The 14,442-nt window shown below is 51.6% G+C and overlaps 1 protein-coding gene across 2 annotated transcripts; it reads left to right on the forward strand.

The window, feature by feature from the left end:
- The first annotated feature begins 2,980 nt into the window (after window positions 1-2,980).
- On the forward strand, window positions 2,981-8,658 carry LOC120691836. Of its 2 annotated transcripts, XM_039975034.1 has the most exons (5): window positions 2,981-3,373; window positions 4,185-4,248; window positions 4,337-4,562; window positions 4,680-6,915; window positions 7,068-8,658. In XM_039975034.1, exons 2-5 carry the CDS (start codon window positions 4,225-4,227, stop codon window positions 8,047-8,049), a joined length of 3,468 nt encoding a protein of 1,155 aa, XP_039830968.1. In that variant the 5' UTR covers window positions 2,981-3,373; window positions 4,185-4,224; the 3' UTR covers window positions 8,050-8,658. The 2 variants fall into 2 exon arrangements, with proteins under 2 accessions (XP_039830968.1, XP_039830967.1); XM_039975033.1 differs by having other exon boundaries at window positions 4,337-6,915.
- Window positions 8,659-14,442: the final 5,784 nt, after the last annotated feature.

A 14,442-nucleotide genomic window follows, 5' to 3' on the forward strand; every position in this document is an offset into this window, starting at 1 on the left:
CCATGGATGATTATTTTACATTGATTATCAAGTATGTGATTTGTTCGTGAAACTCTTTGTTGAAAATGATATGATTCTAAATTATCCCTAGTTTATGTCGTTGTGTGGGACAATAACGATGTTGAGACTAGCACATGCATTAATTGATGATCATGTTTCACGGATCATGGATATGGAGATATCGGATTAATGATGTGGACACATGTTGGTGAACATGGTGTTGGATTGACCCACTCCAAGACAATGTTGGGATTGTTATTTTGTATGTGCCATCAGTTGTTCTTGAGTGTTATACCTACTGAATCCTTAGAACTGAGATCGCCATTGTTTCTCACTGTGTGTAGTGGTGCATCTTGGGGCTGCTAAACGCTACTCCGTGACTGGGTAGTTACAAAAGCAGCTTACAGGTATGTCATGAAACATGGAATGGGATGTGAGCAGATCAAGATGAAATTTGCCCCTCCTAGATAACAGGAGAGATATCTCTGGGCCCCTCGAGATAGTTGGATTTGAAAGTGCATGACCATGCCAAAGTGATTAAAGAGTTAATCATGATGACTAAAGATTAGTTATGAATAGAATCCACTATTAGATCGAGAGAATGGTCGAGCTATCACAAAGGTGGCACGCATCTCGCTTTGAGCTTGACTGGTATCGTGTGGCAAAGGGATCGGTGTATGAGTATATCTATGGTTCGGCCGATATGATCTTTATGTGTATTTGTGAGTCACTATGCCCTGCTAGGTGCCGCTATTGACTTGTGATTCGGAAATGATTTCCGATCACGACCACCTACACATGAACCTAACGGGTCACACACTTAAGGGGTTTGGAATGTTGGAAAGGTTGCATGTATGATTGTCTCTAGTGCAAGTGGGAGATTGTTGGTGATATGCCCAAGAGCCCATCATCACAATACGGTTTAAAGGCCCAAGTGGATATTGATCCAAGAGGGATTAGAGTTACTAATGGGCCTATGAGATATAAGCCCATTAGTACGCCCTATATATATGAGGGAGGGGCTAGGGGGGCGATGACCTGAGCCGCGCCACCTCCCTAGCCGCCGCCCCTCCCTCTCTCTCGGCCGCCGCCCTTGCTGTGCGTGCGGTGCTAGCACACCGACGCCCGGCGTTTCATCCCCGTACGTGTGGACTCCGTGGAGGCGCTGCTGCGACTGCTGCGCTAATCGGCTGCTGGGATCAAGTACGAGGAGCTCGGTTCGTGGGACGTGATCGACTACTTCCTCTACATCGACGCGCGACTTCTTCCGCTGCGCTGCGCGTCTAGTGGTAACGATCTATGATCTTCTACTCGCAAGTATCTTGGGTTTATGCGGTAGTGATGCTAGCGTAGCCTACCCGTTTCCCTACAATTATCTGCTGATCTTTGTTAGTACACCTTTCCACGCCGAAATTATTATATCCTCCACTGGGCCGCAGCCAGCCAAGTGTTTGACGTGCCCCCGGGACACCTTTTTTCAACGCGATCTTCTACGGCACGCCCTCGTGCAGCCGAGCGTGCTGGAGATTGTTTGTTGGGGATTCGAGTTGTCGAGTTGTGTACACACACCGGGATTTTGAGCCCTTGACGCTCGGAGAAGGCAGGCTCTACGGCTCGCCGTCCGTTGCGTAGACCGCAGGACGCAACTCTCAACTACGGAGTACTCTACTTGTAACGAACAAGCTGCAAAGTTTTGTCACGCCCGTGAACAAGGAATCCAGGATTGGAGCCACGCTCCTACAATACATCCAGGCCATGGCGGGCCAGTCGGTACAGACGCACAGTACATGTCAAAGACTCCGCTGCTGCCCGAGGCGGGTGGCCCCTCCTGCTCTGTCGAAACGGACGGACGTGCCCGCCAGTCAAGTCCTGAAAGCTGGCAGGGCCGGCACGGAGCCCCACCCCACAGTGCACGTGCCGCCGCTGCCGCGCCGTACAGACAGCCACCGCCACCACTGCCAACTCCGTCCTGCCGTGCCGAGAGGGGAGCCGCTCCAAGAGCCGCCGCCTCGTCGCATCACGGATCAGGCAACGAACGAACGCGCGTCGGCGGCGTCCGGCCGGGCCGTCGTCGCGCACTCGCGCTCGCGCACCAGAATGAAAAAACCGTCGCGGCGCCACTGCGCCAGCGCGCGTGAGGCGCAATGCCGCAATCGCCACTCCCTCCCCGAAGTCCTCAGTCCCCACTCCGGCACTCCCCCACGCGGTTGGCGCGCGCCACCGGCCCCGCGGTCCCCCGCTAGAACCTTAAGGGCTCCTTTGGAACGCAGGTGAAACACGGGTGAAATGCAGAAATGAGTTTCATAGGAATGCTGACGTCATCAGGCCTTTGGTTTCACAGGAAAGTTTCCGGAGGAAACGATGGAGGAAAGGGATGTGTCTCACTGTGCACACAGGAAACCAAAAATCTGCTTCGACCTCATGGAATCGTGGCCAAGATTCCAGAGGAATCGAAGTGCTCCCTTTCCTACGCCTTTCCTACGACCGCAGGTTTCCTACGTTTTCCCTGTGTTTACCCCGTGAGCCAAAGAGGGCCTAAATTATTGGGCGACCAGAGGAACCCTGCTACTCGTGGTAAATCCGTCCCAAAATCAATGCAATTTTAGAACCAAGTATGCAAGCCAATGCTAAGTATAAAATTACCAAAATATCTTTTATTTTTTTGGTGAATGAATGAGTTGTTAGTTGTTTTTTATGAGAATCTTTTGAAAATTGGCTTATCTTTCGTGGTAGGTGAGTCAAAGTTATATTTATTGTAGGATAAATTTTAAACTCTAGAATTGTATTTATTTCAAAACGGAAGGAGTACTGTACCAAAAGGGGGCCACCCGTCGGACGAGCCCCCAGTCAAGGCGCCGCGCGGCACGTGCCTCGCACCGGACCACCCGATCTGGCATCTGGGTGAGGGCACCACCCCGCGCCCGAGCCGCCGGGGCCGGCGTGCTTGGACGCGACCCGAGGGAACCTCCAGGAAGGCACGCACCGCGCATCTCGAGACGGCTATAAAGAAAACGATCCGGAAAAATATTCGGGCGCTGCAGTTGTGGGAGGAGTTGGAGGACTGGAAGGGGGAAACTGGGAAGGAAGGAATCAGATTGGCGGATGAGATTGGTGGGAGTGGCAGCGAGAGGAGAGGGGAGGGGGAGTTCAGGTCAGGCCTGGTGACCAAGCAGGCAGGCAGGCGACGGAGGAGGAGAGGGGAGGCCGCCGATTTGAGTGGAGTGGTTGGCGCGTCGCCGTCGGCCGCCACCGAGCCGCGTAGGCGCGCTCCCCTTTTTAATCGCTGCCGCGCGGCCCGCCCCCCTGCGTCTGCTCGTGCCGGCCGCACTGAGCGTGAGCGGGAGGAGCTCTGGGGACGGACTGGGGCGATCAGGTACTTGTTCGTTCCATCCCGCCATTAGTTTCTTCTTCCTTTTCGTGCTGTCTGAGATGACGCTGTTTGCGCGGTAACCGCTGCGGCGGCGGCGGGCGTAGGGGTGGGAGTCTGGGAGAGGGGTAGCGGATTTGTTCTCTCTTTTGGTTCGTTTCCTGGATCCACTCCGGTGAGATTTGGCGATCTTCCTGAATGAGCTGCGATGCGTACCGTCGAGATTCCTGATTTGTGGAAGGGGATATTGGGGGGTGCTTCTCTTCCACGCAAGCGTGTGGTCTTTTTTGCTTTTTGGCTCCGGGGCTGTGGATTCGCTTGGTGCCTTACTCTGCACAGCGCGGCTGCTGCCGCGTTGAATTTATCACTAACGATTTGATTGTAGAGGTAGGTTACTACTTACTTCCGATTATGATCTCCCTGCAGCGTCTCGGAAATAATTGAATTCGTTCGAGAGTTCAATGATGTTGTAGGCTGTAGTGTTTGCACTAATTGAGCCTTTCTGTTGTGTGCACAATTCATTCACCATTAATCCATGTTTGATTTGTTTGTATATACCTTCTGGCCAGTCTACCTCTTTGATTCTTCCTATACAAAACTCGTGCTGTCTTTAATTTAACTTGCAATAAATAATTTCATCTTCTATTTTAAGAAAATAGATCGATTATTTATTTGGCGGTCCTTCTTCTAGCAGTATCTTTGATCTACCCTACCATGCACCATCTGCTTGTTTTTTGTCGGTTGACGCGTGTGCTGTGCCTTCTTGCCCATTTAGCTCTTCTGCTTAATTTCGGGAACTGACAACGATTTGTACCAGAGTGAACATATTATCGGCTGATTGTCCGTGACACGGCAAGATGTCACTAGCGAAGAAGGAAGAGGTACTCAGCAACTTCCTTGGGGGTCAATTCATGTGGTTTGGACGTCTCTTTCGTAGTAGTGTAAAAATCTTGGGTGTTTTATGACCAGGTTTGCAGTCACCAGCTTGTGCCGCGATTGGGTGAGCCAGCTGTTGGTGTGCCTATTAAGAAGAGACCTGTTCTCTTGTCTGATAGATCTGTTGCGTCTTCCATGCCGCTCTCAATAAAGCCTCCGTCTCCAGCGCTGGAGATGCCTGTTTCTGCTTCAGGGGCAGCTTGCAGGAATGAATCATTCTTCAATATTTCTAAATCAGACACAAATGCCATCACCAAAGGTAAGGGAATCACTGATACCCAAATCCAGGAACATGCCAACCGGTCTTTTACTACGCTATTGGTGACCAATGGCCACAGAGGCTTATTTAATGCATCAAGTGAGAGCCCTTCTGCAGAGAGTGCTACAAGGTGTTCTCCGTGGCAACGTCAAAACTTTTTGGCTCTGGATTTACAGTTACCATCTCATCAAAATGGCAAAGATAGTAATTATGGCTCTATTGTGAAGGAAGAGAAAGCAGACCAATGTCTTTCTGACCTTTCTTCAGCAGAACCCCACAATAATATTCATGTTGCAAGTGAAATCAATGCTGCTTCTAATTCTAACGGTAGCGATGGGAAGCTACCTAACTTGGATCTGAATGTGCCACTGGACCCTGCTGATTCACTTGAAGGTTTGCCTCCTATGCATGAAAGTGGTAGTGGGTTGTATCATCATAGAACAATTCAGGATCAGAAAGCTCAGGTAACCGCAGCGGCTCCCATTTCTACAATAAGCAGTGGACTAGGTCAGAATATTGGCAATACTCTCAACATGTCTAATTCATATGGGCTTTCTCGTAAGAGTGGGCCAGCTGATGTTACATTAGATTTGCAACTTAAACCACCAGCTAGACCTGAGCTAGGGATAAACTGGAAAGGACTTGTTCCTGCTCCAGAACTGAGTCTATCTCTGTTTGGTAAGCCCATGGATGAACCCAAGTCTCTCAGTGTTCCTAATGCTTTATTTGATTCTGAAACTGCTGGAAGTTCCAAAAAGGGCAGCCAGGGGACTGCTACTACACCTGGGTCAGATAAGGTGCTGCTTGAGAAAACCGTAACACTTGGGCCCTGCAATGCAAATCCACAGGATAGTACATCAGCAACTGTTTCTGGAATTGATCAGGTGGCATCTAATAATTTGGTGAAGAAAGAACCTGAAGAAACATCCCAACAGCATATTCTTAAGGGTGCTGAAAAGGCGCATCTATTAGAACGGCAAAGTGCTGGACCAGTTAGCAATTGCGCTGAATCTGAAAAGACTGACAGTCTACCCCAAATTCCCAGTAAAACTGGGTTTGATTTGAATCCTCACATCTTTCCAAATAACAGTACCCATGATGGGCTTGATGTAGCAACTGATAATGTTCCAATACCAGCTGAAAGTTTGCCTGATATTGCCCATGCTAAGACTATGCCTGCTGTTCCTGAAGTTGGCATAAATGTGAAGCGCGAAGAATCCACAGGTGCTGCCACGAGCATTGCGGTAGCAACAGTAAGTGGTCATTCTGCACCATTAATGGAAGCAAAATCATTGCCTTCACAAAGTACTCTTGGCAGCCCTGCTGTTGGATTATGTGAATCTTCAAGTCTGCCCTCCGTTTCTACTGTTTGCAAACCACCAGCTAGCATTGTTCATGCTCATGTGGATACGAGACAGAGGCCCTGTGATGCTCATGAAGCTTGTGATGCATTGCCAGGTTTCTCCAATCCAGCAGCTAAACCTTTGCTTCTTAATTCTCGGGACAATGCTACTATTGATGGTATGTCACAAGGGAGTGCTGAAATGGACTGTTCAGATGATGAAGATAACAATACTGTTTCACGATTTCCAACTACAAATAAGCCTCATGTTGGGACATTGGGGAATGGCCCGGCCACTAAGGATGACGGTATCAATGCTAATAGCTTATCCAAAGAGCTAAAGAAAGAGCATGACAGTGATATCAATCAGGACTGCTCATCTGTGACAAATAAGGTCAATATGGTGGCTGCTGATGGTAACAAGTGTATTAAAAGCAAAGTCAGTGTTCTCAACCATGCAGGTGACCAGCGGCATCAAAATGAGGTTTTTGTTAGTGAAAATTCTAAAGACAAACAATCATTCAATTCAGATAAGACTTCTTCAGGATCTGGTTCCACAGAACTCCAAAGGTTGTCAGCTTTGCAAAAATCTACTCCTAAATTACAATCCACTAGGAAATCTCCTAAGACCTTAGATAGCTCTCTTGAGAAGGCTAGCAGCCCAAATATGAAGTTAGAAATGTCTCCACATGGCAAGCAAGCTGCTAGTTGTAATGAGAACCATGCAAAAATTGCTGCTGTGAAGATGGAGCATCAGATCGAAAATGAAGAGGTTGCTCCGCACTCTGATTTGCAACGAAGAGATTCAGTCCTGGGAGAAGGCTCAGAGGTTGATGGGGCTTCAAGCAGTCAACTACATAGTGAATGTGCCAAGGACAAGACAGCATCTGAAAAATCAGAACATGACAAATCCAAACCTGACTCATGTAAGAAATCTCCTCTACAGAATGAAAAAGATGGACAGCTTGTTGGCTCACACTGGAGAGATCTAGGGCATGCTTATGTGAATAGGTATGATTCGTGTCATTTGTTTCCATTGCGGGATACTGCAGTAATCATGACTCGAGGTCCCCTTGCATGTGGTGCCTAGGTGTGCATGGTTTTATGTTTGACTGGAATTACAAAAGTTTTTCCCATTTTGTCCATTCGCCTTTTTTTTACAGGAATGAAAGATGGGAGAGGTTCATGGAATCTGAGCGGGAAAAGAACAATGGAGAATGTCATGGCAGCAGACATGCATTTGACATGACCAACCAACGAATGACAGGTCACCGTGGTGCTTGGCGGGGTGCTGGACCCTGTGGCCATCCAAGGAACTTCCGAGGTCCAAGAATGAGAGATGAGTTTGCTGATGAACCTATTGGTGGCAGGAGACGTTCATTTCAAGAAGAACCTGGGCATTTGCACCGGGCTCCACATAGGCGGCGGCATTCACCACCACCTAACTGCCTCATGAGAGAGGTGGAAATTGACGGCTTCCATGGAAGAGAGATTCCTGAGCCTAGGCTGCTGGCTCGCGGGCAGATAGAAGATATCCTAGATGACATGATGGAAGACAGGGTTTTTATGCCACGTTCCCATCGACACCGTGGCCAAGGTGACCATGGATTCATCCAGAGAGAGAGGAGCCAGTCGCCTGCACAAAGAAGGGGTGGCCATGTGCATTTCCATCGTGGACGATCACCAGAAGCGATGCCCAGATCACCGACATTAATGCGAACGGAGAGACCATACTTGCCCCACTGCCGTCACAGCCGAGTCCATGTCGAGAGAGGAGGCATGCAGAGAAATGCAAGGAGGTGCGGCATGGAAGGGGATGCATTCGAGTCACCACTGCATCCTGCTCACCTAGCTGAACTCCATGCAGAAGAGGAACTCGCTGGTAGAAGTAAGTATAGAGAGAGGAGAGCGTATCTTCGGTCTTCGGTCAGTGACGAAGACGAGATGCTTTCCTACCATACAGAGGACGACATGGACTTTGCCGAAGCTGGTGGTGGTCCACGGGAGCATGATGGCCGCTTCAGAAACAGGATGGGCCGCAGCAGGGCTAGGGGAGAGCAAGAAGATGGGTACAGGCACCGTGACTCTCAAGGGTGGCGAGATGGTGACTCAAATGACAGTAGACCAAAGCGGAGGAGGTACTGACCTGCTCACAGCAATAACCGACTAATGCAGAAGACGTTGGCCTTTGGGTGGACTGATTGATGAATCTGCGCCAAAGATCTCTCTCAACCAAACCCAGCACTGTTTTGCCAGCGTCTTCCCTTCCATACATTGGTTTGTTTGTTGCATTCTTTTCTCAGGAAGACATTGTGCAGCAGTGTGACACCTACAGGCACCCTGCAGCTTCTGAAACCTACTCCTCTGTCTAAATCAGCCCTGGATCCTGCTTGATAAGCTGTGCTACTCATGGGCATGGAGGCGAAGACACTGAAATATCAGGCCAAGTTCAAAGTGAAACTTTCTCTAAAAGCCTCCGGGCATGTGCTGCTCCGCCTGCTTGAATCGAGCAAGGAGATGAAACCTCTCTGGGCAAAAGCTACACTATACTTTTACTTGCAATGGTGCTGGTACGGCGCTTGTATTACAGACGTTGTCTCTATATAATTTGGTTTGAGTTGATGGGGGTACGGCAGCTGTGGGGCCGGTACCCCTGTGACCCGATCATCGTCGTTCAGTCTGGTTGGACTCGCCGGGTTTTGGTGTAAAACTGCCGGGCACTGTGCGCCGAATAAAAGCGTTTGTGTTTCTTTTTGGGTACCTGTCCCTTTTGGTTGCCTGGTTGGGGGATCCGGTGGTCCTGTGGAAATGGTGAGCAGGGCGCGATGAGGACAGGCAGGCAGGCACTGCGGCTTCGCTGGAATTTGGCGTCGGGCGTTGAACTGGAAGGAGCCGCGAAGCAACAGCTGCCGTGCTCTGCTGGATCGATATGAACGTTATGCGAATGCGATGCGTACCAGCGGCGCTTGACTTGTTGACAAGCTTGTTTGGTCGGCTGGCTGCCGTCCTGTTCGTGCTCGAGTGGTGTGGCCCTGCGACAATGATGTGCTGTGGGGACCGTCTGGTTTGGCGTGATCCGGATGCCCGAGCTCGATGGTTCGTCGCTGGACCGGCGCTGCTAGTCGTCGTTGCCGCCGGGCAAAGTCGCGCTTTTGTTTTGTTTCTCAAGCTTCTGGTCCGACTGTAGCCATCCTGTGCTCTCGTCAAGCCATCGTAGCGTGTATTTTCAAAAAAAAAAAGCATCGTAGCGGCGGCGGCGCGACGGCACGACTTTTGGGAGTGGGATTGGATGGATAACGGGCCGTACAACCATGCCTGCTGCGATCATCAAGGCAGGTACGGTGAAATACCGCGGTCTATGTAAATAGAGGACTCGGGCTCCCAAGTCCAACGAACAATCTCTTTGTTTAAATCCCAAAATTTTACATATAAAAACAGCACATCAAATATTTGGACACATACATAAGTAGTAAATAAAATTTATTTGCAAAACTTTTTGCATGAATGTGTTGTAAATCACGAGATGAATCTAATGAGCCTACTTAATCCATGATTTGCAACAGTAATGCTACAGTAACTATCCACTAATTATAAATTAATTATAGATTAATTAAATTAGATTCGTCTCGCGATTTACAATCTTTTTGTGCAAAAAGTTTTATAAATAAATTTTATTTAATACTCTAAAATAGTAAAATTCCCTTCTAAAAATTTACGCCAAAAAAATCTAAACATACCCATTAGATTTATGACTTTTTTTTTGAGCAATATGGGGGGGGGAGATCCCCACCTACCATTAACTTGAAGCGTCCATAGATACAAAAGGATTCCTGGCATCCCAAGAAGAGAGTTACATGAGAGGAAATTAGAGGACAGAGAGCAGTGAACAGAGGTTGTAGGAGAGAAGACTCAAGACATAGTTACAAATTGGTCTAGCCATGTTCTCCACTCACGTATATACGACAGGTTTCTCTTGTATCTGCCCATCCAGCTGTCGATGTTCTTGGCGACGCGGTTGATAATGTCCTGAGAACTCGAGTCCGTGTGATCGAAGATAGCAGCATTCCTGGACTTCCATAAGTGCCAGAGGATCAGGAGGACGATGTCAAGCCGCACATTCTCAGGGAGAGGAGTACTGACTCCTATATCCCAAGGGCGTTGCACAAGGCTACTGGGCACAGAGAAACCTAGGCTAGCCCAAACATCGCGCGCCCTGCGGCATTCAGAGAAGATGTGAGCATCAGTTTCCATCACTCCAGTGCAATGTTCGCACCAGGATTCTTCCAGGGCCTTGATGTTTCTGTGATGCAAGTAGGCGCGTGTGTTGAGGCGCCCACGGCTAAGCAGCCAGGCGAAGAACTTGACCTTAGTGGGGAGTTTGGTAGACCAAATCTTCAGCACGTCCACCGCAGGCGGCCCTTCCTGCATGGCTCTGTATGCCCCCCGCGTATTGAAAAGTTCCCGGTCTGATGCATGAAGAAGGCGCGTGTCCGGGCCCTCGCCAAGTTCCGCCTGCTCCAGACAGCTTTGAAGGACGCTCTCATCAGCCCTAGCAGCGTAGGTGAGACGTGGTCGCAGATGTGCATGGAGGCCAATATCCAAAACAGCTCGGACAGTGAGATCCCGGCTTAGGACATGAGAGTAAAGGGCGGGGAACACGTCGCACAGCGGAGTGTTGAATAGCCAGCGATCATGCCAGAAAGAGGTGCGATCCCCAGTTCCCACGCGCACCCTCGTCAGGTTTTGGTAGCGCTGCAGCTCGTGGGAGATGAGTTTGCCAAGATAGGAGTCCCTGGCCGCCTCCCTGCTGAGATCCGAGTGGGAGAGGAACCATTGTTTCCAGGGGAGCGGCTCGGGGTCATGGAGTTTGTGCACGAACTTCAGGAGGAGGCAGTGATTCATATCCGTGAGATTTTTGACACCGAGGCCACCAAACTCTTTGGGCTGGCACACATCCGTCCACGCCACCAGGCAGCTCGAGCCATGGCACCGTTCCTCACCAGTCCAGAGAAAGGCTCGGCGCTTGGCATCTAGAGCTTCCACGACCTTCTTTGGGAGCAAGATAGAGGACATGTAGTATATGGGCAAGCTACCGAGCACAGAGTTGACCAGCACGATTCGGCCACCAGTGCTAAGTAGTTTCGCTTTCCATCCCGCAAGGTAGCGATCAAAAGAGAGTAGGAGGGGCTGGTAGTCTGCAAACTTAAGCTTGTGTGGGGAAAGGGGGAGTCCCAAATACGTTTGCGGGAAGGAAGAGACAGAGCAACCCAGGATCTCCGCCATCTCCGCAGCGGTGGTTGCATCAACATGCATAGGAACAAAGGTGGATTTGTGAAAGTTGATCATCAGACCGGTCGCGGCAGAGAAGTTCTCAAGAATGCGCTTGAGCACAGTCATGGACGCTACATCCCCTTTCATGAGAATCAACGTGTCATCCGCGTACTGAAGGACGGGGCACGAAAGCGAGGCGTCGATGGGATGCTGCAGCTCCCCTCGCTCAACACCGCATCGGATGAGTCGCTGTAGGACGTCCGCCACGATGATGAAGAGGTACGGGGAGAGGGGATCACCCTGACGGAGTCCACGCCGACAGGTGATCCAACGGCCTGGGACCCCGTTTAACATGACAGCCGTTTTACCACTAGTTAGGATCTTGGAGATCCAGCTCCTCCAGTGATCATCGAACCCTCTGGCAGCTAGAATCCTGTCCAAGCTTCCCCATTCGACCGAGTCGAATGCCTTTTTAAAGTCAAGCTTCAGAACCGCCGTGGGCACTTTGCGTTTGTAGCAACAGCTTAATAGATCAGCTGCATACACGAAGTTCTCGGCAATGCTCCTCCCATGAATGAAGCCAGTCTGATCAGCGTCAATGAGAAGCGGGATGACCGGTTTCAGCCGGTTGACCATCACCTTGGTGAATAGCTTCATTGGGCAGTTCTGCAGGGAGATGGGGCGGAAGGCATCGGCAGTGCGCGCGACATCCTTCTTCGGGAGTAGGACGAGCAAGGCCCTGTTGAGCGCATCCAGGTCAAGGCGCCCCCCATGGAAATCTTGGAACAGTAGTGTGATATCCTCCCGTAACGACGCCCAGAAGTGTTTGTAGAAAGAAGGGCCAAAACCGTCCGGGCCAGGGCTCGCATGCATGTCCATCGCGAACAGAGCGGCAGTGATCTCGCTTGTAGTGAATGGGGTGGAGAGGTTATGAGAGGCGAGATCTAGGGAGGGGTAGAGGTCACCGAGGTCGAAGTTCCAAGAGGTGCCCCTGGTTTTTCCCAGCAGATCCGAGTAGAAGTTGTGGAGGACAGCACTCTTGGCGCTGTGCGTCATGGCAATGACAGTACCACACTCCAAGACAGCAATGTTGTTGCGCCGACGTCTCCCCGAAGCGGCCGCATGGAAGAAACGGGAGTTCTCATCCCATTCCACGGCAAGACGTACATGGAAGCGCTGGCGCCAGAACGCTAGCTTTTCCGCATGGATATCCTGCAGGCCTCGGATGGCAATGCACCGAAGCTTCTTCTCATTTGGCTGTAGGGCACGTTGTTCCTCAAGGAGATCAAGAACGTTGATCAAGATGCGCGTGTCCTGCGCCCGCTGATCAATTGGAATGAGGCGTTTCACCCAGGAGCGACAAGCCCCACGGCAATGCTTGAGTTTTTGGACGAAAACCTTGCTGCTTCCCTCACGCGCAGGCCGCGCAAGCACATCGTGGATGATCGCCCGGAAGTTTCGGTGGAGGAGCCAAGAATTCTCAAACCGAAAGCAAGCACTACGAGGGATTCTGGTGCTAGCAGTGAGGAGAAGGGGGACATGGTCCGAGCAGAAGCGTGTCAGAGAGGAGAGGGTGGTGTTAGGGAAGACTGCATCCCAATCCACGTTAACGAAACACCTATCGAGGCGTACCAGAGTAGGCTCGTCACGTTTGTTGCTCCACGTGTAAGCTCGGTCAGTCAGCGGGATTTCAATTAGGCAGAGGGTGTTGATTAACTCGTTGAACTCATTTGCCTCAGTATAGTTGAAACGACCGTTGTTCTTGTCACCAGGATCGCGAGTGAGGTTGAAGTCCCCCATTACCATCCAGGGACCATTCACGGAGGCAGCAACCACAGCAAGTTCAGAGAAGAAGCATCGCTTGTCCTCGTGGTTGGCAGGAGCGTAGACATTCGTGAAAGTAAACTCAGTTGTGTCTTGCGCGAGGATGAATCTGGTGGTGAGGGTAAATTGTTCAGCACTGGAGGCACGGAGGCAGCAAGAATCATCACTCCAAGCAGTGAGGATCCCACCCGACGCACCAGTGGAGTCCCGAGCCACGCAGTGCCGCAGCCGGCTGGGGAGAAAGGACGTCGGCCGTTGCACCAAGAGGGAGGGGAGCTTGGTTTCCTGAAGCGCCGCAATGGTGGGCCGAACAGAGATGAGTTCGGCGAGCACATCGTCCCGACGGGAAGCCTGGCCGAGTCCACGAACGTTCCACGAGCAAATCGAGAGGCTCTTATTCATGGGGAGCATGAACGGCACCAGAAGAACAAGTACAAGAACAAGGAGGAACGAAGCGCACAACACAAGCACAACACAGAACTGAGTTCACTAGACAAACAGGTGGCATACAAGTGACACCGGCCGCCACAAAGCCGGGACCCCAACCACACATAACAAACCACCATACGCTCACGACCTAGCGCAGGGGGGCCGAGCAAAGCATCAGGCCAAGGACTCACAAGCTCACACAGCGGAGGAGGAGCAGTCCGGACATGAAGGACAGGTTCACGCCGGACAGAGAAGTGCCCTCTAGCAGGGAGTGCACAGTACAGATTATTGACTACACACAACATCAGGCCACCTCGGCCACCTCGTCGTCGTCGGAGAGATCGGGGAGGCCGCACACACGCCCAAGACAGCGCAGCTTGTAGGAGGAGATGCGGCGAGGCGGAGGGCGCTCGAGAGCCCCAGACCGAGCGAGCGCCTCCCGCATGCGTGCGGAGGCACACGCAAGATCCAGCTTGGCCGCCTTGACGCGAGTTGCCTTGGAAGTGGCGTCGACGTAGAGCGGGTCCTCCTTGGCGGCGAGGCGGAGGCTGTGGCGGCGCGTCCTGGCTGCAGAGTCATGTGCCCGCTTGCGACGAGCACGGCGACGGCGGATGCTAACCTCGTGTTCCTCGGCCGCCAGGAGATCGCTCAAGGAAGGTGCGAAAGACGGCGACCGACTGATCTCCCGCGGCCCCAGCAGCGGGGAAGGAGACAGAACGGGCGGCGGGAGATCACGGATCACCACCTGAGGCACAGCAGCAAGCGAGAGAGCACGCTCCAGCGCGCTAACAGCACCTGCGACAAAAGACCAAATGGGAACAGAAGGGTACAAAGGACGGCCCAACTCACGGCAGGCCGGTGGAGTAGGCCCAGGAGCACCAGCCGTAGGCCCAGATCCACCAAAGAGGGGGGACCCGCGCCCGCAGAAGGATGCCGGCCCACCAGCGAAGAGGGGGGGTTGCCCGGGCGTGGAAGTCCCTGATGCCGGAGGATTCCCGTCGCCGCCGTCGTCAT

This window comes from Panicum virgatum, chromosome 9N (genome assembly GCF_016808335.1).
Source record: "Panicum virgatum strain AP13 chromosome 9N, P.virgatum_v5, whole genome shotgun sequence".
Taxonomy (NCBI): Eukaryota; Viridiplantae; Streptophyta; class Magnoliopsida; order Poales; family Poaceae; genus Panicum; species Panicum virgatum.